The following is a 23,826-nucleotide window of genomic DNA, read 5'->3' as shown; positions in this document are numbered from 1 at the left end:
AAGCAGCATCCTCAGAGGAGGTCAGGCTCTGGCTCTTAGGCAGAAGAGATATTTCAGAGCCTTGAATATAAGCTCTGGAAAGGATCAAGATTTGAGATGCAAGCATGTGATCAGCCTCTCTGCTGCTCTGTCTTTAATTGTCTCCCTCTTCATGGTGCAGCCTTTCTGACTCATCATTTTGTATTCAATTCCCTACCTAAAAATAAATTCCCAACAAAGGGATCTGGACTCCCTTTCAGGCACCAGGTCACCAAATATCAGATATAGCCAGTACCTGCCCATATCACTTATGATGGGGAATCCCTTGCTTTATCCTTTCATAGAAAGTACCTCCTTGGCCATCTCTCATCCATCATGACAGTACTGCACTTTATCTGCCATTTGTAATCACTTAATGTCTACATATTGAGACATAAGTCCTGTATTTTTCTATGGAGAGTATCAGTTAATATTTAGACTCCAGCCTCCGAACAGCTTCAAAAGAAGAGTTAAACTGAATTTGAATATTTCTGCAATTTCTTGTGAGATGGACAGATGGATAGACAGAAAGCAATTTCAATGTGGTAGATGGTTATTAACTGAGGCCAACAGGAACAATAAAAGACAGCAGACGATAACTAACTTTTTGTGAACTGCAAGGCTGCCATGTACCATGGACTGAAAACTGTGCTAGAGATGGGCAATGTGGCCTTTATTTAGTAATACTCATATCTGTGGCTTAGTCATATTTTAAACATCAAACTAAAATTCTGCAAGGTAGCTTTCCTGGAAACACACACATATGAACTACTAATGAAATAGGTGGAGGTCTTTTTATGTGCATAGTGATGTCTCATTGAACATAAAGGCATTTTTTTATATAGTGACCTATTTAATAAATAACAACATTCCAGCATTTGAAGAAAACAATTAAGCTATGCTGGTACAAAGTCCAAAAAAGAGACTCTCCTCAACATATTTCCAACATCAAACATAATTCCCTGGAAACAAGGTTTAAAATAGTAATGCTGGTAGACCCTTGACTATAGTGGAATAAATGGTACCATTTAACACATAATGTAACTAACGCTTAGCATTAGGTATCAATCATAACTTGTATAATTTCAGGAATTCTTATTTTGATTAAGCAAAAACTACTTTTCTGAAGCTGATTTTCTACTTTGGTTTCCTGGGGAAATGAATTTTATGGGTTCATATTATCTGTCTGTTCACCATTTCCCTCTGTTAAGGTCTGAATCTATTGCTGGTTTTCAACTAAATTTAGCTGAGGCACAGATGCCTCAAAGATAAATACATTCTTAAATGATTTGTGAAAATCAGCAACTGTGAAGGGGAAGATGCCCTTTAGGCACCCTGCATTTGAGAAGGTTGTACCATGAGCTCAGCAGGTACCTGTCTGGCTTTCACAAGCTGATCAGCACGAGTAGCCCAGCCTGACCTGCCTGGAGCTCACATGCTGCCCTGCTGGTGCTCGGGGAACCTGCAAATGCCAGTGAGAACCTGGGAGCATTGGAAGAACTGGAGGTTTGTGGTAGACGTAATAATATAAAGTAATCTAAGGAAAACTGAAGCTGCTACTTCTCAGGCAGTAAATAATGTTTGTCAGAACAATGTATTTTGGTTATTGATCTTTCTATGTTTTGATTTACTCATCTTCTAGTAAATGACTGTGGTTTTTTTTGACACCATATGATGATTAAATTTTCTGGTAGAATTTTATAACGTTCACCCTGAGAAAGAGATAGGAACCTGAAAAGACAGTTGGAAATGAAAGTTTATAAATAAAATGAAGAGACTACAATGTGCTGTTAAATATGTGGGATTACAGCCTTGTCCTCTACCTTGGCTACTGCTTGGGCTTTCTGATAGAAAGTACCAGAGGGTTCTTAGGGAAGTATTCAACTTAGAAAAATGGTAATTAAAAACAAATAACAAAACAAAACTCTACATTTCACAGAGAAAAAAAAATAGTAGCAATGAGCAGAATATCATCTTGAGAGACACAGTGTTCAGGGTCACACATCACTTTAAAGAAAGCCCAGAAGCTTTCTTCTCTCCTAGTTCATATTGGGCTCCGTTTATTCAACAGAAACAAGGGCTTAATTTAGAGTTGCAAGATATCCTGCTGATGCTTTGTCCACTCAACACGGTAGGGCATTTCCTCCTGCATTCACTTCTTTCTCTACCTGTACTGTTCACAGAATCACAGAATCACAGAATCGTCTAGGTTGGAAGAGAACTCCAAGATCACCGAGTCCAACCTCTGACCTAACACTAACAAGTCCTCCACTAAACTGTATCACTAAGTTCAACATCTAAACGTCTCTTAAAGACCTCCAGGGATGGTGACTCAACCACTTCCCTGGGCAGCCCATTCCAATGCCTAACAACCCTTTCAGTAAAGAAGTTCCTCCTAACATCCAACCTAAACCTCCCCTGGCGCAACTTTAGCCCATTCCCCCTCGTCCTGTCACCAGGCACGTGGGAGAACAGACCAACCCCCACCTCGCTACAGCCTCCTTTAAGGTACCTGTAGGGAGCGATAAGGTCGCCCCTGAGCCTCCTCTTCTCCAAGCTGAACGATCCCAGCTCCCTCAGCCGCTCCTCATAAGACTTGTTCTCCAGACCCCTCACCAGCTTCGTTGCCCTTCTCTGGACTCTCTCGAGCACGTCCATGTCCTTCTTGTAGCGAGGGGCCCAAAACTGAACACAGTACTCAAGGTGTGGCCTCACCAGAGCTGAGTACAGGGGGACAATCACTTCCCTAGACCTGCTGGCCACGCTGTTTCTTATACAAGCCAGGATGCTGTTGGCCTTCTTGGCCACCTGAGCACAGTGCTGGCTCATATTCAGCTGCCTATCAACCAGTACTCCCAGGTCCTTCTCTGCCAGGCAGCTTTCCAACCACTCATCTCCCAGCCTGTAGCTCTGCTTGGGGTTGTTGTGCCCCAGGTGCAGGACCCGGCACTTGGCCTTGTTGAACTTCATAGAGCTGACCTCAGCCCATCGCTCCAGCCTATCCAGATCCTCCTGCAGAGCCTTCCTACCCTCGAGCAGATCGACACACGCACCTAACTTGGTGTCATCTGCAAACTTACTGCAGGTGCACTCAATCCCCTCATCCAGATCATCGATAAAGACATTAAAGAGGACTGACCCCAGTACTGAGCCCTGGGGGACTCCACTAGTGACCGGCCTCCAACTGGATTTGACACCATTCACTACAACTCTCTGGGCCTGGCTATCCAGCCAGTTTTTAACCCAACGAAGCGTACGCCAGTCCAAGCCACGAGCAGCCAGTTTCTTGAGGAGAATGTTGTGGGAAACAATGTCAAAAGCCTTACTGAAGTCAAGGTAGACCTCATCCACAGCCTTTCCCTCATCCACCAAGCGCGTCACTTTGTCATAGAAGGAGATCAGGTTCGTCAAGCAGGACCTGCCTTTCATAAACCCATGCTGACTGAGCCTGATCGCCTAGTTACCCTGCAAGTGCCGCATGATGACACTCAAGATAATCTGCTCCATGAGCTTCCCTGGCACTGAGGTCAAACTGACAGGTCTATAGTTCCCTGGGTCTACCCTCCGGCCCTTCCTGTAGATGGGCGTCATGTTTGCTAGCTAACTTGTTCTGCAAGTGTCTCATGTAAATCTTTGATATTGATGCAGCCCAATCCACCAAACAAGCCCTCACTCCTTTGTACCACAAAGAACCAGAAGACTTGGTTTCAAATGCAAAGCTACTACTGCTTCAGACAAACAAAAACCTATTTGCAGATGAGTATTTACTACAAATAGCCACTAGTGGGCATTGGCACCTATAAACAGTATCTACACAAGACAAAAGCTCACAACTTGATTTCCAGTGAAAACATACATAAGAGTCAAGTAATGCTTTACCCATTAAACCCGCATGCCTATACTCAAGTGCATCTACAAAGTGAAAATGTAAAGAGATGATGTTTTACAACATGATGGTGAAGAATCAGCTAAACAATGACAAATCATTTCTTATTAAGTTTGTGATTTAAGTGGCAATTTTGGATAGAGTTATGGATATACTCAACTATAGAGACGCTTGTACTTGCTAAAAAGAAGGAGGTGTATGAGAACACAGACATTCTAGAGTTTGATCATGACTGAAATGCTCAAGAAATCTGTGTAAATAAAAAAAAAATGTGGCTAAAAGGACTGAAAAAAATGTGTCATAAAGCAGTCTGAGTCACATCCATTTTTTGATGAAGTAAAATATGTTGATAAGTATTCAGTATGAATCAAAACAGGAAACCAAATGTTTCAGCATTGGGACTATCTCTTACCTTTGTTTTATATATTCCATTGCAAACTCTTTAGAAGTGAAAAGGAAAATTATTTATAAATAAAACAGTTTCAAATGCAAACAGGTTTTCAAAATGCTCAACACAAGACAGGAATTATGCAGATTACTGATAATGCCAATTATTTATTCTTTCATTATTTATTTTTATTCCATATAAATAATCTCATCAGAAGAAGAAAAGTATCAGATAGCAAATTCAAAAAAGAACAACATTTTTTTTTTTTAAAGTACTGGAGTAGGGTGAATTTTTGATTTTTTTTTTGCCTGACCAATCTGGTGGCCAGCCTAACCAATCTGGTGGCCTTGCCTGACCAATCTGGTCGTCTTCTATGATGGAGTAACTGCATCAGTTGACAAGGGAAAACTGATTGATGTCATCTACTTGGATTTCTGTAAGGCCTTTGCCATGGTCCCACGTGACATCCTAATCTCTAAATTGGAAAGATATGGATTTGAAGGGTGGATAAGGAATTGGCTTCAAAGGAAAGGCCCTTCAAAGGACCTTTGAAGGGTGGATAAGAAGTTTGCCTGGTGGCCACACCCAGAGAGTAGTGGTCAATAGTTCTATGTCCAGGTGGAGACTGGTGACGAGCGGTGTCCCTCAGGGGTCTGTCTTGGGACTGGTGCTTTTCAATATCTTCATCAATGACATACACAATGGGATTGAGTGCACCCTCAGCAAGTTTGCAGATGACATCAAGTTGAGTGGTGCAGTTCAAAGATGGAAGAGATGCCATTTAAAGAGACCTGGACCGGCTGGAGAAGTGGGTGCATGTGAACCTCATGAGGGTCAACAAGTCCAAGTGCAAGGTGCTGCACTTGGGTCATGGCAATCTCAGACAGAAATACAGTCTGGAAGAACTTACTGACAGCAGCCCTGTGGAGAAGGACTTGGGGGTTCTGATGGGTGAAAGCTCAACAAGAGTCAGCAGTGTGTGCTTGCAGCCCAGAAGGCCAACTGCATCCTGGGTTGCATCAAAATAGTCGTGACCAACAGGTCGAGGGAGGGGATTGTCCCCCTCTACTCTGCCCTTGTGAGATCCCACCTGGAATACTGTTTCCAGATGTGGGGTCCTCAGCACAAAAAGGATGTGGACCTGTTGGAGAGAGTCCAGAGGAGGGCTACAAAGATTATCATAGGGTTGGAGCACCTCTCCTATGAAGAAAGGCTGAGGGAGCTGGAGATGTTCAGCCTGGAGAAGAGAAGGCTCTGGGGACAACTCATTGTGCCCTTCAAATACTTAAAGGGGTCTTATAAAAAAGATGGAGAAGAACTCTTTACTTGGATAGATAATGGTAGGACAAGGGGGAATGGTTTTAAACTAAAAGAGGGGAGGTTCAGATTAGAAGTTAGTAGGAAATTCTTCACTGTAAGGGTAGTGAGAACAGGTTGGCAAAAGAAGCTGTGGATGTCCCATCCCTGGAGGTGTTCAAGGCCAGGCTGGATGGGGCTTTGGCAAACCTGAGCTGGTGGGTTGCATCCCTGCCTATGGTGGAGGAGGGGACAGGAGGTCAAGTTAGATGATCTTTAAGGTCCCTTCCAACATGAGTCATTCTATGATTCTATTCTATGGTTGTGCTACTGTAATGTTACCTCATAAATTTACATGATCTCCTTGTGTAAGATATATTTGCTGCAAGCTGAAGTTAAAATGGATATATGCAACAGTTCATTATGTGGTTTGAACTCTTAACAAGAAATTCAGAATGTATTAAATGTAAGTAAGATGAGAAAGACAGCCTTAGATTTTGTTCCTTTTGGGCCAACAGTCAAAGAACTTAATGATATGAAGGGCTATTAATTTTAACAAAGTCTGGAGACATTTGAGAAAATAGTTGGCTTACATTCTTGCTTACATTTGTAGAAACATAACAGTAGAGTTGCCTGTATAAATTTTCCTCCATCACTGAAAGTCTGAGTCTTTCTACCAGAGATATATGGTTTATGGAGAAGGAACACCCGTTCAAAACAAGCAAAATAGCTACAGGCTAATTGTTGGACTTCAGCTATTTCTAGTATTAGTATAGGAGTATGTGAAAAATGGTTAGGCAGTAGCTTAGACCAACAACATGAAGAGGGACTGTATGTTAAATGGTCAGGTTTTGAGAAAGAACCATTCTTCAGTGTTAAAGCACTCATAACACAGAATGATTTAAAAATATTTTTCCCCTAAATCTCAGTGCCTTTTAAAGAAGTTTACAAACTGAATATTCAGTGAACAAAGGTGCTCCTGTGTCACACAAGAGATGCTTCCAGCTAAAAATATACTTCATAAATTTTCAGAAAAAAATAAGGGAAAACGGTCCTATTTACTCATGTAAAAGACTCTTGCTTTCACAAGCTAGTTATAGTCTTGATATTACAGATAGCCTAATCAGTGATCACCCTTATGACTTGGAATTTAATCAGAGAGATCTGAGATTTTTTGAGATGATTGATTGTGGTGATGACATTGTCTCAAAGAAGGATGGGGAACTGAATTCCTGAATTCATGTCTGTCTGCACGGTACTGCATGTACCATACAGAGCAGTGAGAGGATACTTTGCTGCTTGGGTGACAAGGAAGAGGGAAATAGGCCCTGAAAGTACTGCTATTAATGAAAGAGAGTAGGGGAAATCAGTGGGAGGACTCCAGATAGCAAGTGTCCAATGTGAGATGTCAGATCTAGCATGAGCTAATGGACTCAACTAGAAGAGAAGATGAAGAGGACAATGGTAGATGTGTGTGTTGCTGGCATGATGATGAGAGATGAGACAGTGCATGGCAGTGAGTTAGCACAAAGATATTGGCTGTAACAATTGGAATGGGGGAAAGGATAACACAATAAAATGAGATAGTAAGGTTGGGGTTCAGTTCAAGGTAGAGACACCAAAACATAGTAGTTTGTCTATGTACAGGTGTTTACATATGAGCTTCATATCTGTGCCCCTTCATTGTCAAAATAGAGCTGGTATGCACAGTCAATGAAGTCCAAAGGAAACTCCGCTCACCCTAAAAAAAAAATCTGTACTTTTCAGTCAAGTTGGTAGGTGTAGAGGAGATGGATAGGCAGATGACAGATGACTGATAGGTTAAATCAAAAAATTATTTATACTTTTGAATTTACTTGAATTTGAAAATGAAGAAATAGAAGAAAAGAGTTTGACATAAAAAAGTAAAGGTTAAGACGAATAGACAATATTGATTGGGGTGGATTAGTAATCTACTAAATTAAATTCTACTTTCAGATCCCAGGAAATTTTAATAGCTGTTTAACCCCCAAATTAGATAAAGAAGTAAGTGTTCACTTTTCTCCAGAATGGAATTTTTCCTAAAATGGACTAAAGAATTTTAAAAATTAAATTACTGCAATTCTTAGTCAAAATTGAACTTTCTAAAAAAATAGTTCTGTCATTTAGGCTGAGTTGCCTTTCAATATTAAACTACGTTTCTATGGCCTTATGGGACTTGTAATTCTTTTCCATGTTCTCTCTCAACGAACAGAATCTGTTAGCAGACCACTTGCATAATATACCTGTAATCATGCAAATCCAAGTTTGCCATGTAATATGACTTTACAGAAAATGTAGCAACCAGGGAATCAGGCTCACAGTGGGCAGAACTATAGTGTCTATTTACAAATAAAAATTGGTTAACAATTTTTCATGTGAAAAAAAAAAGAAAAAGAATCATTTAAAATAAGTATTCAAAACTAAACAAATCCATTTATTTTATTCACATTTTCATGAGAAAAAAAATAAGATTTTTTAAAAAGTCAAGACTTTCTGCAGGAAATTGGAAATGTGTAAAATATTGTAGTTTGTATTGCCAGCAATACATATTGGTAATTCTGTTTATTGAATAACAGTTATGAAACTCAAATAAGCACCATATGAACAAAGAGCAAGAAGCAGTTCTTGCTTCAAAGAACTACCATCTAAGTAGAACTGACAGAGCAGAAGTAAAAGTAATTTTCTGAAACTCACACAGAAGGTCATGACAGAGACAGAAAGAAAAATCAGCCCTTAAAACCTCCTGACCTGCAAAGGGGGCAAGAGCAGTGAGTATCATTAAAGGAAAACAGAAGGAGTCCACAGCACGAAGGCAAAGAAAGCTTGACTTGGTAGAGCTTGTCAGTCTTTTGGAAAAAGCATGTGAAAAATTATTCCAAGATGTGCTAGAAGGTTGGTTCAGACTTTGCAAAGAGAAAAGAGCAAGCACTGGGATTTGCAGATAAAGAAGCTTGGGAACATGGAGAAATGGAGAATTAGTATCTGGCAAAAGAACATCAAAGAGCTGAAAGTTGAAGAGTGGAGATGGGCCCCTCAATATTGCTAGTCCAGGACTCAAATTTTGGAAATTGGTTGTATGTTGTCTGAGGTCGAAATGGTGTGCTGGTGGCAGAATGAAAAAGGAGGACTTGGCAGGATGTGCACTGAAATAAGAACATGTAAGTTGGGTTGTTCTGATGAAAACCTGATGGCAGAATCTGATAGGTGATAAGTACATCATAACTTATCTCAGTGAATCAATACAAGTTTCAAATGTGGCAAAATGAATGTCAATGAAAAACTTAAGCTTATGTAGATAATAATACAGAAGCATGGTAAGTATCATTTCCTATTTAAGCACCAATGTCTTTCTAAAATTTTGTATGAGTGAAAATGTGCCATAATAAATCATGAAGTGTAACAGAAAAGACATTTGGCATAAGAAACATGTACCAAGCCATAGCTGAAACGTGTGAAATTACTCCTTGATCTGACATTAAAACTAAATAAAAATTTCAAATCCCTGTGTGCTATAACAAACGCCCTGTTGTTGGACCTCAGTGGCAAGGTACAGTCATTTTAAGGGATATTAACAATTTTAAGAACCTTTTCTTTTTCTTCTGAAGGTATTGGAAATTAAAAAAAAAAAAAAAAAAGAACACAACATCAATTTTTGAGCAACTGAAGAACCTTAGAAAAAGAGATGTTGCAAGAACAGTCTCTATAACAATCTAAGATCTCTCCCTAAAGTCTTTTATGGTTCACTTCAAGTACTTTGCATTAATGAGCTAAGCAACTCTTAAAAGAAGAGCATGACCCAGCACACTATAGTCATTCAATAATCTAGTACTCAAATTACTGTAAAATAATTCTGTTTCTTTAATGAACTGATCTTCGTTTAAAATTATTTTAGATTCATTTAAAAAAAATATTTTAATATTTGTTGTGATCTCAGTATACAACAGCTATGAGAAAACAAAAACAAAAACATTGACTCCAAGTAACTATGTGATATGTTACTCCATAGATATTGCTGTATTTTTATTTTTTTATTTTTTACACTAGTATTCCTTAAGGAGCAGGCAAAGATATAGCTTCATATAAATAATGTGAGAGATTTATAACAAAACTCCTGTGCCCTTGTTATGTTTCAGTTCACTGTAAAATTTACTCCAGGAGATAGTGTTCTAAGTGCTGGAATAAGCATCACAAAATCATTCAGACATGTAATTTCTGATGTCAGAAGAGAACGTCAGAATTGCTGCTGAAATAAGGAAAGGATTTTTGGAATATAGCAGGCTTTCAAAATGAAGCCGTTTGCAAAAAACAGGAACAGTCTATACCAAAGCGCTGACCCTACATTTCACACAGCCAGCAACTCCTCGGTGACCCCTTTATCAGCCAAAAATGGCACTGAGTTTTTTTTTTTTTTTTGCCTGTTAATAATATTAACATTAATCAATTCAATGTATTTTGGAAAATTTAAAATAAATCAGATGCAGTATATGAAATACAATTAGTTAATTTAAAATATTTTAAAATGCTTTGAATTAATGAACATCACATGCATGCATTTATTTCTCTATATTTCACAAAAATAAAACAAGTAGCAGTCTTTAGAAATCATTGCTTCTTAACTGGCTGGTTTAACTAACAGTGAACTATTAAACAAGGAAAAAAGAACTCCCCAGAAAAAAATGCATTACAATACATCTTCACTTTGGCTTTATTAAATGATTTTGATTCCTGAAACTTTACTAGAGAAAAAATGAAAATTATACTGAGTGCATGTGAGTTTGATGAGATCTGTATTATTTCATATCTCTCTTTGAGTTTGTTGATATACTCCTGTATAACAGCTACAGATCCTCTAAGCATTCTCGGTATTATTTACACTAATAAATGTTAAACCATTAACGATGCAGCACCCCCAAAATCCACTCATGAACTCGGACAGACACTGATCTATTTTCTCCCTCCCACACCCTGCTTTATCAGACACTATTTTGTTTAAATTGGCTACTAAACAGCATAGCACTGTACCTTTAAATACAAATCAAACAATATTCATATTCCCACGGTGCTGCTAGCTTCCCTTATGCATTGAATCGCTTGTAGATTAAAAGCTCAGAATCTGAAAAGGGATTCTGTTCTGCAGACCAAAGTTCTCCGTAGGAGATGAGGGAGAAGGTCAGTCCCGGAGTCACACACACAACAGGCAGAAAACACACTTGTGATCCTCAGCTTTGGATAGCATCAGAAAGGATAATAAAAAGCAGAAACACATGGCACGCTAAGAACTGGTATCACTTATGGCTTCTAACCAAAGCAGCAATTAAACACCTTTCATCATTCTCCCAAATGCCTGATTTTTCTAAGAACTGAGAGAGACACACACACACAAAGGCAAATCCCCTCTGAGCAGGAAGGAAAACTTAATAACCTACCATTTTCTTTGCACTCTTCTGGAGGTTTAGCCTTTTTCGCAAGTCGTGGATCCAGCCATGATGTTGTCTTTGTGTTATGGCTGAAAAGAAAAGAGATCACTCTGAGCAGACACATACTGAAAGGAATCAAGTTTATTCCTTAAGAAAAAAGGGTTAGTCCAACAAAATTGCAATCGATACACTTAATTTGCTTACTGGTTCTAAGTAGCCCTGAAGGAGGTGTAAGAGTAATTGTGCAAGGCAGCTGTAAATTTGGCAACCTCAGCTCCCTGTCCTCAAAGCAGCTATTTTTATTAAAATCAACTAGAATGTTGCCAAGTTAACCTCATTGAAAATGCAGAACTCATCCAGAGCAAAAGGAATTTATTACAAATACAGTGTTCTCCCATTGAACGAGTGCAGGCGACAGGATTCTGTGCCATTCTCACAGTTTTCAGATAGAATTATTTTCATCTTTAACCTGTCCTTTTCATAAATACAGGTTTGTTATTTCTTGCTAGCAGCACTGGCAAGGCATAGCAAAACTAATGCAAATTACAGCATGCTCATGCAAAGTCTACATTTCCGGACAGAGTGATTAATGATACTTTGTTTAACAAACCTTTATGTCTCCATAGATAATCCTTCTATCATGATAAAATAGATATGCACAAGCTGAATGAATCATGTGGCTCCTTTCTATACTCAGAATAGATCTTTGAGGAATCAGACACGAAATAGCACTGAACTGGTACAAACTGTTTTCTGGGAGAGTATTTTGCCAAATGAATTGACACTTAACACAGCTAATGAGACTTAAAAACAGGATTTTTTCAATGTATACATTTACCATAAACATTTGAATTTGGAGCAATTTTTTAAAAAAATATGTTAAGAAAGGAAGACTGTAAAACAGAAAAGGATGTGATCATTACTCTTTTATTTTTTAAGATATCCTTCTTACAATACCATCATTCAGAGTCCATTCTAACCCATGTTTTATTTATCTGATACATCCTGGGAGGATGCTTGTTCTATACAATTTATATGGTACTGAATTATTTAGATTATTATTAATTTGCCATGTCATGTTAAAGTGTACTTAAGACACTCTCTTACAAACATTAGCATAAGGTGTATAAAAACAGGGGAACTGGAAAAAAAAGTGGATTAGGATGCAATTGGTAATTGGTGGGTAACTGACTGATAAAGTCCATGTGATTGAAACATCACTGGTTCCCCCAAGGAAAAAAAAAAAAAGTCTATTGCCAGTCCTTTCTCTCACCTAGACTCGCTATTTAATCCTTGGCAGGTAACTTTTCCTCTGCCTTGATTTCTCTGTCTCTGAAAACAGAGTGATAGTACCTACCTCTCAGCATTATTATGGCAACGTTAAATCTTCCTACACATTTTGGATGGAAAAAAAAGGTAGATGAGAGCCATGCATGGATAAAGTGGCAACTAAAATGAAAATTGAGGCATTTAAATTCCTGTTTTAAACATGTCCTATTCTAAAACACCATTCATGATAGGAGAATAGGATAAATGAAACCCTCACCTACTTTGGCAGAATGGCTACATGTACAGAAGAACAATAAACTAAAGGTAAGGCAAATTTGAAATGTTGCCACCAGCCTGTGCTTGATTGCAAATGTAAGTAAGATGCTTTCTCTAAAGATTTGTCTGCCTGTGGTCTCCTGGAGGGTGTATTTTTATACTGCAGTCACAGCCTAACTGCAGCTTGTGCAGACATACTTGAGCTAGCTTTAAATTAACTAACGGAGATACTGGCAGCAATGTCATTGCAGCAGTATGGAGCTCCGCGTGGGCTGATCAGCCGGGCATGTTCTCAGCTACTTGGGTGCAGCCAGCAGCACACACCAAGCTCTGCACTACCACGAGTGCCCCATTAGCAGTGCCATAACTTAGCGCTGGCTTGGTGTACCTGTGCAAGCTGCAGTCACAACTCCGGAGTATGGGCATGTCTGTGCAATAACCACTCTCTCCCAGCTACTAATTCTGAATGATTGTAGGGACCCCCACTGGCTGCAGAGACTAAGACGATTCACAGATTGTTTCCTATGGTTTTAAAAGAGCAAAATATATGACTACTCTTGGTAATTTTTGCTGTGATATAAAATGGATCTCAAAGCATTTCACAAAGGAAATAAAACCATCTCCCCTGTTTTAAAGGTGGGAAAACACAGTCACAGAGACATCAAGGGACTGTCCACCACCATTAAACAAGATAGTGGCAGAGGCAGTGTTAACAGCTGACTGCTGCAAGCTAGCTGGATGGTGTTTTCCTTACAAGACCACACAGCAGCAGAACAAACCATCTCACCAGCCCTGAAAATCTCCTTTACATTTCTTGAATAGGCCTCAAATGAGTTTTCAGGCTTCTGTAAAGACAGGTGGCAAGCTGAAAATAAGCCCAATTCAGCATTATTGTTTAAAAGTGAGTTATTTGAATTATATCCTTCGATGTTTTTGTTGAAACCAAGACCAACAACAAGCAAACAGTTACGCTTCCTTTCAGCATAAAAGTGGCTTTCGTAAAGCCAGTGGGACCAATGCCTTCCAGCTTTGTGCACTGTGGCCATTCCAAACAAAACCAAAAACAAATTAAAAAAAAACCATTTTTTTCCAACAGGGGAATGATCCTTCAGTCTGCAGCAACATTTCAGAGAATGAAGATGGCATATCATCTAGATCAGCTTGAACAGCACTTAATCTCCTCTCCTTCCTGTCTCTCAAACCCATTCAGCCACTTAGAAAAAGGAAAATTTGTCCACTGGAACTTTTATCTGTAACATCCAAAGGAGCAAAGTACCTTTTGAAAATTATCTGCATCCTCTTTACACATCTCCATGCCTGCTCCCTGGCCCTGCCTCTCCACTTTATCATTCATACAGAACACCTATGTATGGTATCTCTTGTAATAGGACTTTAAATACAGGTGTTCTTTAAAAGACATGTTCCAATGCAGGGTAAAAATCTCTGAAGACTGTCCCTATCTGAAAGAATGCAGAATCTACCCAGCCTGTCTTCCAGCAACTCTACCACCCCATCAGTGTTGTCCTTAGAGTTAATTGTGTGTGTCTGTTTATCAACCAGGTACACAACAAACAAACACTCCTACAAAGAGCACAGACTTGATTACAATTGTTCTGCTCTCAGTAAAAGAGGAAAATCATAGAATCATAGAATCATTAAGGTTGGAAGAGACCTTCAAGACCATCTGGTCCAACCCTCCCCCTACCACCAATGTCAGCCACTAAACCACGTCCCTGCGCACCATGTCCAACCTTTCCTTGAACACCCCCAGGGACGGTGACACCACCACCGCCCTGGGCAACCCGTTCCAGTCTGACTGCTCTTTCTGAGAAGAAATGTCTCCTAATTTCCAGCCTGAACCTCCCCTGGCACAACTTGAGGCCATTCCCTCTAGTCCTGTCACTAGTTATCTGTGAGAAGAGGCCGACCCCCAGCTCCCCACATCTTCCTTTCAGGTAGTTGTAGAAAGCAGTAAGGTCTCCCCTGAGCCTCCCCTTCTCCAGACACAACACCCCCAGTTCCCTCAGCCACTCCCCATAGGTCTTGTGTTCCAGGCCCCTCACCAGCTTTGTAGCCCTGCTCTGGGCACGCTCCAGGGCCTCAATGTCCTTCTTGTAGTGAAGGGCCCAAAAAGTAGTCCCACATTACAGTGTAGTGGTTTGGTGTACATTTCTACTTCTGTTCTACAGAGGAGATATATTTGGCAGGGTCCTCTTCCAGCCTCCTTTGTGCCAGCTTTCAAGTTGCGGGTTTTGGAGAGATGCCGCTCATAGGCTGTGCTGTGCTAGCACATCCAGTGTTGTTCAGAGATAACCTCCTGTTATCTGTCCTCTAGCAAGGACTAGAATTGGGGTTAGCCAGCTACACAGACACAAAAGAGGCAGCTTCTTCCCCACATGGATAGGATAGGCTACGAATAAGAGGAAGAGCAAAAGCTTGATGGTGCTGGCTTGCTGAGTGTCAAAGGCTGCAGGGACATCTCAGGAAAGATGCCACCTCCCCTGAGTCCTAGGGCTCTGCCTCTTCCCTCTTCAATCCTGCAATGGACTAGAATTTGTAGAAGCTAAAGGGAGACAATATTTAGCTTCAAAAGAGTTCTAAATCTAATTAAAAGAAGCCTTGATGCGAAAGCTTTAACGATGGACAAGAAGACAGAAGGAACAGTAAAATGGCCAAATTAATATAAATGGCAAAAGTAACTTTAACACATATTTGATGCATAAGATATGCACACTTTAATGTTACTTAAGCACTAAAAATCCTGTGAAATGCACAGTGGATTTTTCCTGTCTGCCTTACCACTAGGTCTAATCATGTGTGTCCTTCTGGGGAGTTTTATAGACAGACCAGAAGGAAAAGGGACTGGGGATTTGCAGATTAGTTATGAATGAGTTGCAGATAAATAACAGAAGCAGTTGTGGAATAAATGCACAAAAAAGCAGTTGGAGCAGTTGTCACTGGCTGAGTGAGAATGAAGTGATGCAGCAAAAGCATCCTGTGAGAAATACAGCTGTGGCTTCACCAGCGTTTTCCACTGGCCACTGTTCCATTACTCAGCAATAACCATACCTCATTATTAAAGGACAGGTTTAGAAAGGCCATGCTTACACAATTTCCATGATCTTGATTAATGGTTAGGATGATTGAGCTGAGAGGTGGATGCTAGAAAATCAACCAGGTATGCCTTAGAATCCATCTTAAAATCAACAACAAATTCCCAATTTTGGAACCCTTCAAAGCAGTGAATGAAGGATCTCATTGTTTTTTCTTCATGCAGGTGGAGCATGGGAGTAGCATAACATTTTAAAATTCATCTTAATTTATTACCTGCTGTACAAAATAGAAACAATTTTAGGCCTGAGGTGTATTGTAACTCTGAAGAATAATGTCAAAAAAACAAACAAAACCCAACAAATCAAACCCAGAAATGATTAACATTGTAGCAAAAATAAATACAATAATTATCATAAAATTAATTTAAATCCTCATTGCCTAGTACTCTTTCACCTAACAGTAATAGCTTATTGCAATCAGTATCCCCTAGTATCAATTATAGACAATTCTAAACTTACGTAAAAAAAAGATTTTTCAGCTGATTTAAACAGAGTAAAAGAACTCTCATAATACTTTCCAGAAACACTGACTCAACCTCTTGCTCTTCTACACCTTCTCTTTGTAAGTCTGCTTTTAAAATTTTGCAGACTCTTTATGTCCAAGATACAAGACCTAGGTACTAGCACCAGAGCTTCTCCAGAAATCTCACTGGATATTCACCCATACCACTAGGAATTAAAAAAGGAAAACAAACAAACAAACAAAAAAACTAACCAACCAAACAAGAAAACCAACAGTGGGAGTGTGGCTCTTCTTACTTAACAGTATATTATCTCACTATTATAATTATTTGTTACACAGTATATTAACTTATCATTTTTAATATGATGGATTTGTGTTAGCAATCTGTCAGTTTAAAGCACCTTGATAGATAAAGTTTCCTGTACTAACAAAGCCCTCAGAAAATCTCTTGAAACATTTTTGAAGGGAATATAGAAAGCACTTACTGACAGTAACAGCTTTAATGTCTTTTGAAAACAATGCAGCCTATTATAGATTGTGACTCTTGCAAGGTATGTAATTTGCACGTTATTGTGAGAGGCATTTCAAAATGGGTATTTACCAATGTGCTGCTTCAGTGTATTTGGGGACGGCACATATGGGTTTGTTTGGGTTTTTATTGTAAATACATTACATTCAAGATGGTCCTCAATATAACAGCTTGAGCAAAGGAGAGTATATGAGACAGAGAAAAACAAAGTGCACTGTAGACCACCTGACGTCCACATTAGAATGCTTACTCTTTTCCTCTTTATTTACTTATTTATTTTTATGCCTAAGGTTTGTACATCTGCAGAGCTTTTCAGACAGAACAACAATGATTTTCAAATAATTTTTATGTAGGGGGACAGTGGCAGGAGAGCAGAACAATAAAATGGCAGTTTTGCAATTCATCCTTTGTGGGTTGTTTCCCAAAATTCTTGCACATATGTAGGGACAGATACAGAAGGGAATCCTCCTCTGGCTATGATTTGAATGAGAGCAGCTATGACTGCTAATTCGTGTTGCACTTCACACTGTCGGTCTTTGTTAGGTGTGCTGGGAGTGTGAGGTCCTTAAGAGATGCAAGTCTAAGGACGCCCATCCTGTGAATTCCAGGTGGCCTTGGGCCTTGATAAGCACTTATGTACTTTTCTCAAACCCAGTGGTGGTGCCTCTAGGCATTTGTAGGAGCAGAAGATGCATATGTAAGATTTCTGAATGAATATATAAATGCCTGAAGTCTTCTATGGTGATTTCTGCTGTTTAAGGCACTCTTTTTGACTTAGCTAGATTCTGACAAAGAATGGGCGTCATTTCATGTGACTTCAGCCATCTGGAAATTATTCAACTAATTGTGTAGGATTCCTGTCTACCCAAGGGAGAGGCACCTATACAGAATAACTTATTTTACCTGTCTTAGGGTGGGACTAGGGACCTAAACATATGCTCTTAGTATCATATGTGTCTCTATGCTGTCTCTCAAATGGCTTCCAGCTACCACGCAGTAAGGGCATTGGGTTTGTGTCCAATCTGCCAGGTGCATGCAGATGGCTTGGGTTATTACTATACATCTACAGTAATGCTTTGGCTCAGATCAGGATTCAAGTGAGTCTCCCAGTTATCTTCGTTTACACACTGAGCATCCTCCCAACTGTTAATCTTCTTTCACTTGAGTTTAAACTAGATGACATACCTCAAGAGCTCACTGCAAAGAGCCAGTGGATGTGGGATGCTGGATCATCAGCTGGGTCATCAGCACCAAGCATTTCAACACCATCAGCACCAGACACTCTGCAGTCTGCTGATATTGCTGATGTAGATATGGACAGGATTTAGACTCAAAGGAATCCACACTAGTTTTAACTCAAATCATGGTGATGAACTGAATCCCTGCCAGGGATTAAAGTCAATTAAGTGCACTCCTAGAGATCAACTTTCTTTTTAGTTTTGTCTGAAAGTAATCTAATTCATGTACTCTAAGATGTGAACCAAACCACAGTGAGTGGAGACAAGCAGATTTTCTTCAGAAGGGTACTCCTGACAAAAATCTACACACTACTGCAGATGCATCCTTGAATATCCTAAGGTATCTTTACTGGTAAAAGCACCTACATTTAGGCAGACAAATTTTGCCTTTATCTTAGAACAGGACAAATCAGCTTCTGGAGGTAATTATCTCTCTCTATTGACTGCAGAAAAAGTCTTGGCAACTGGTTTATACTAGATACCTAATGCTATGTGGCAAGCCAGGTGAACTGAATCTTCTAGTTCATTAAATGCAAATGAGGTGAAAAAATATAATACCACTACAGATGTCAGAGGAAAGGTGTTGAAAGAGGAGTTCTGCAGAGCAGCAGAGACATTTGGGGGAAAGACAAGAAATTAGAAAGTGAAGAAAGACAACAGGAGTTGAGCTGGCAGTTTGGCCTGGATGTCAGCATAGACTAAAAAAAATCAATTGAGAGCAAAAGAAATATATCACTAGTACAGGTTGAGAATGTATTTAGAACAGAAAAATACAAGAGAAGAAAAAAAATCAGCATTCCCCAAGTTCTTTCAAGTTCTTTCCAGTTCCACCATTCCCTCATTCCAAAGTAATTCGTGACAAGGTAAAAAACTGGTTGCAGTAGAAGAAACCGAGAGTGGTCTTTTCTGGTGCTTGTCCCACTGCATGTCATACTGAAAATCAAAGACTAGATGTGATAGTTGCTATGCCAAAACTAACTAATTCAATACACTATACAAAGATGGAAAGAAAATTATGGACTTTTACGATCAAATTCACATGAGCTCTGATGATTCATAACTGTCCAGACAATAAAGTCACACTGATACAAGACAGCTTGTTTCTCAAAGAAGAGGAGTCCTGTCAGAAGTCAATATTTGAACAGAAAGTGAAACAAATCCTTAGAAGGTTTATCTAAATTGCTAGTAAATTAAACTATCAGAAATAAACATGAAATTAAAACATGGTGATGATACATTGATTCATAACATAGTTGCAAAAGAGCCAAGCTAGCTCATAAAAGATTGGGCAGTTGTTGCAGGATATGGAAGTAATCTTGAGCAGAAGTATACTGCACTTTTAGCTGTACTTTCAGCATCTTCTAGTATGAAAGATAAAGGTATCAAATGTAACCAGTTAGTGTTAACTAATATACCCTCCTATTTGATGGTGAACTGATGGAGCAAACAGGAATCAAAATAAGCACGATGTTAGGATAAACATGCTGTTCTTGCAATCAAAAGACCTTCTTACTTTAAAATTATTAAGAAGAAATACTGATCCCATTGAAGCCAGTAGCAATATTCTTAGAAACAAACTGGGTCAGGTTTTTTACTTTTCCAATTTGTAGCTGTACTTCTTTTCAGGTAACACCTGAAATAGTACCAGCTGTATTCAAAACCTTACTGGCTGTTTTTTACTGTGAAGAGGAGAGTCCTTGGCAGAGACCTATTTTATAGCTGTTTTGTAGTCTTTTATGGTGCTCTCATAAAAAAACAGCTTTAACAACTAAAAGAGATACTACAACAGGTCCAAAAAGCAATGCTGACTGTAAGATCAGGGAAGTAGGTGTTAATGGAGGAAGAAACTTTGTATCTGTGAGATGTACTGTAAAGTGGTTTGGTAAACCTCATATGGCCAAATTCTCCTAAAAATCATCATCAGGAGTCAAAGAAGATGATCCCTTATAGATGCGTTACAAAGGTTTAAATTTATTTTAGACTTTCCTCCACTAAGAAAACTATCACTAATGTAGAATTATGAAAAATTTGCTTTGAACGATAAGGTAAATAGATTTTGTTATGGGTTATGTAATGTCCCTGAGAATATTCATTAGCACTTAGTTGTAGCTCAGCTTGATGACCTGTAGCTCTTCACAGTTTAATGTCTTACTCTCCCTGCACCCCTTCCAGAGACCTTTGCTCCTTAAGTGGGTAGAGGGCTGGAGAGAGAGGCAAAATCAATTCTATATTTTGGAAACAAGTATCATAATAATCATAATAGACCACCTCTATGGGATGGACTATGACATAATGATGGAAGTGATGGATTTTGAGAGCTGGTGAATACTGGAATTAAGGGTGACTGCACATGTTGGCAGATGCACTGAAACTTGATTCTTTTGTACACCCTTGCACTGGGACGACTCAGCAAGCATGAATTGCCCAAGATCTAAAAGAGCCAAAGTCTCCTGACTGCGAGGACAATACAAGACTCCAATGTTTAGCACATGGTTTAAGAGTAATTGGCAAGGTCAAGTCTGGAGGCTATGCGGAATTTCAGCCTTTCCTTAACCCTGTGAGAAGGAGAAACTAAAAATCAGTGACAGCTACAATTTATTTAAACACACCAAAGTAGATCACGCTCATCAGCCCCATTTAAAGTAGGGAAGAAGGAGCAGAACTGGAGTCTTTTTGGAGGTGTTCCAATTTATATACAGTGTTTTAATTATTGCATGTTCTCATTAGCATATGTTCTAAATGAAAGCAAATGTTGTAGATGGACTCCTATTTGTGTTGTGTGTGCCCGTATTTAAAAATTCAGATCCATATGTAAGGGAGGCTGGACACAGCCCAAGAAATGTACTTAAGTAGATCTTCCTGAAAAACAGTGCTAAGTATTATGCAGTAAGAAGGGATGCTCTTCCTGTTCTGTCTTTGAATGCTAATATAGGTAAACATAGGGTCATGCACTTATGTCAAAAAACGGAAAGAAATGAAGAAACAAACCTAGTCATGCTCTGAAATACAACCGTCCTCTGAATTATCCAGTGAATCTGGTGACTGATTTTTCTTGTTAGAGCTTGAGGCAGAGGAAATTCCTTACAGTGTGCTTTACAAAATGCTAACTGGGCCATTAATGATTAACAAATAAATACCGTCTACAGACAGTTATCTTTCTTCTGAAGACACTCCCTCTCACTATAAATCTGCCACATTACTTCTGATGGCAGTGTTGATAAATGAACTCACAGAAATTTTAGAGATCAGTTTCAAACGAATGAAAATGCTCCCATTTAATCTAAGACCATTAGGTATACCTATGACAACCTGGAACTTGAGACAGCTTATGGCTTGAAGTCCTTAAGGTTCAAAGACACAATTCAATAGAGCCTCATTTAAAGTAATAAAATATGCTGTCTAGTATGACTTTTTTTTTTTTTTCACCCATTGTGATCTACACTTTAAAAATGTTTGTTTTTCATGTATTATTTAATAATCTAGTATAATCTTTACTACTGTTCAGGGAGATGTTAGACAAATAGGTTTTTGTTGTCTTTTTATCTTTCCTTTTTTTTTTTTTTGCGAAAGCAAATGGAGTCTCTTTATGCCATTAACCAAAGTGACTTGTAAACAAAGAGGCAATTTAACAGCATCCCCATGGCATTACATTCCAACTTAACCCTGTGAAGACTGAGCAATGTGAAAACTGAAATGATCAAAGAATTGTTACTTTACTGGGATTCTAGTAAATAATTTGGTATTTTTACAGATGTGAGATTACACTTATTTGCAATTACATTATTCAAGAATATAATTCCAAAGGCAAGGAGCCCTTACAACAGTCTTGCTATCCAGTTTGTACCTCTGACTGATTTCTCTGCTTTACATAACATCCATTTACTGGAAGTGAATGATGTGCATTGTCAGAACAGTTGTTTAAACCAGAGCTTTTCCAGGAAAGGAAGTAAACTGTAACATCAAAGGAATTTGAGAGATTGGAATGGGTACTCTTGTAGAGTGTCTAGGTTATTTTTCTTCACTGTATTTTTTGCAAAATATATATTTATTTTCTATCAAATTGCCTGCCTCAGTATTTGCCACTCTCACAGCTTGGTGTGTTAGTGACTTGCTCCTCCCTCCACCCCAAACACGTATCACAGGTTTTTGTTACATCATATAAAAAAAAAGTACCACATAATTCAGTCTGTTCTCTGTCAGAACATTCAGTATGAACAGAAGAATTAAATATGGTAGTGAGGTAAGAAAGAAACAAAGGTTTGGACTAACCCTGAAGTCATCCTATTTCTTCTCTGATTGCTTGGGCAAAGTTACTATAATTATTTGTTTTCTATAATAAGCATATTTTTGCCCTTTTCAGCTGACACTTATGTATTAACAGTTACCACTCTTTTCAGCTTTACATATGCCAGAAGCTATAGTTGGTCATGTCAGTGTTTATGAAAGAATAATGTACAAAAACTTTATTCTTATCATGTTTGTGCTTCATGTTATTGTAATAAAATTTTACATGAAATAAGGGACTTAAAACAGAAGTGAAATAGCCAAATGTTATTTTTACCTACTAGTGATCAGAATAATGGCTAATGCTCCAAATTGTTTGAGGCAGTTCTTTAAAGTAAACATAAATGCTATTGCTTCCTCTTTTAGTAGTTTTGCACTGATGAATATATTGGCTTTTCCTTTCTTTCATTCATTTTATTTATTTATTTATTTATTTATTTATTTATTTATTTTTAAACACAGGCTAATATAAACTCACTCATTTGCTCTGTTCTTATTTTGGTAACGTGTATTAATGACTGCACTTAGGAAAGTAAGAACTTTCATATGCATTCATTCAATGAGTTGTCTAATTAACAACAGTAACAACAGGTACTTACAGCCTACCAATGGGGAAAAGTTCTATATATAGTTAACTCTCCTCATTGTCCACTTATCTCTTTTATCATTTTTAAATACAAAACAGCCTCCCTCTACTGTTTGTTGGGTAGTTTTTAGCCTTATCTTTCTTTCCTTAAATTCGCAAAAGTTCAAGTCTCTCCCCTCTGTCCATAGAAGTGTGGAAGAACCCAGTGACTGAACAACTCTCCCATTGGCATCAACACAGCAGAAAAGCCTTGCTTTAGACAGTAGACACAACAGCTTTACTTGCTGCTATCAAAGTACTAAAGTCTGGTTTCCTATCTTAAAAAAGAACAGTATGCTTCAATGTTAGTTGGTAATGTAGGGATTACTACCAGCTCTCAGGAGCCTTGACAGCCAGAACATTCCTAGTATTTTAATGAGGAATGCAATGTTCCACTCAACCATACAAACCATTTCGCCACCCAGTTAAATACAATACATCTATTAGAAGAAAAATTAATAACACTCACTCAATAAAGTAGACTTCCCCTTTTTCTGTATAAGCCATTTCCCAGTTATCAGGTAATGGGCCCAAGTCATCATTCTCCTCTGGTTTTGTCTGCTTTGTTACATCCATATCCTCCTTTGCTTCTTCAGGCTGAGTATATCCTGGTGCAGGGCAAGGTTGGGTGGAAGATACTTCACCTGAGACACCTGTACTCTTCTCTTCATGTTCACTTGATTCTACAAGAGAATAAGAATTACAGGTTTTTGCTATCTAAGTTAATGGTGGATGATTTACTGGATGCAAGTCTTCAACCAATATTTTATGAACTACAAGTCTTGAAATAAAGAGAAAAACTATGTTAGGTTTATACAATGACCCTGATGATGCATTTTATCTGGAACACAATAAAAGAAAATAAAGCAATAAAAACAAATGGAAACAAGAAATTAATAAAAAGTTAAGAAATAAGCCAAAGAGTTATAGCTTGTTGTATCCCAGGAGTCCTTTCAGATCAGGAGTTAACACCAAGCAGAAGGCAGTCTCATATCCAGCAACG

General features: G+C 38.6%; 1 protein-coding gene across 12 annotated transcripts in view; it reads right to left on the bottom strand.

Moving 5' to 3' along the window:
• Positions 1-23,826, bottom strand: part of MAGI2 (membrane associated guanylate kinase, WW and PDZ domain containing 2) — an 817,299-nt gene that overhangs the window by 237,256 nt on the left and 556,217 nt on the right. For all 12 annotated transcript variants that reach the window (XM_080581211.1, XM_080581210.1, XM_080581215.1 and 9 more), the window contains 2 exons: positions 23,293-23,506; positions 11,036-11,115 (listed from right to left, as the gene is read on the bottom strand). In XM_080581211.1, coding sequence (XP_080437337.1) covers positions 11,036-11,115; positions 23,293-23,506 — 294 coding nt within the window. The remainder of the gene's footprint in view (positions 1-11,035; positions 11,116-23,292; positions 23,507-23,826) is intronic.

This window comes from Anser brachyrhynchus (assembly GCF_964034855.1).
Source record: "Anser brachyrhynchus genome assembly, chromosome: 1".
In the NCBI taxonomy this organism is placed as follows: Eukaryota; Metazoa; Chordata; class Aves; order Anseriformes; family Anatidae; genus Anser; species Anser brachyrhynchus.
The sequence above is the reverse complement of the archived record's forward strand: the minus strand, read 5'-3'. Positions and strand labels throughout refer to the sequence as shown.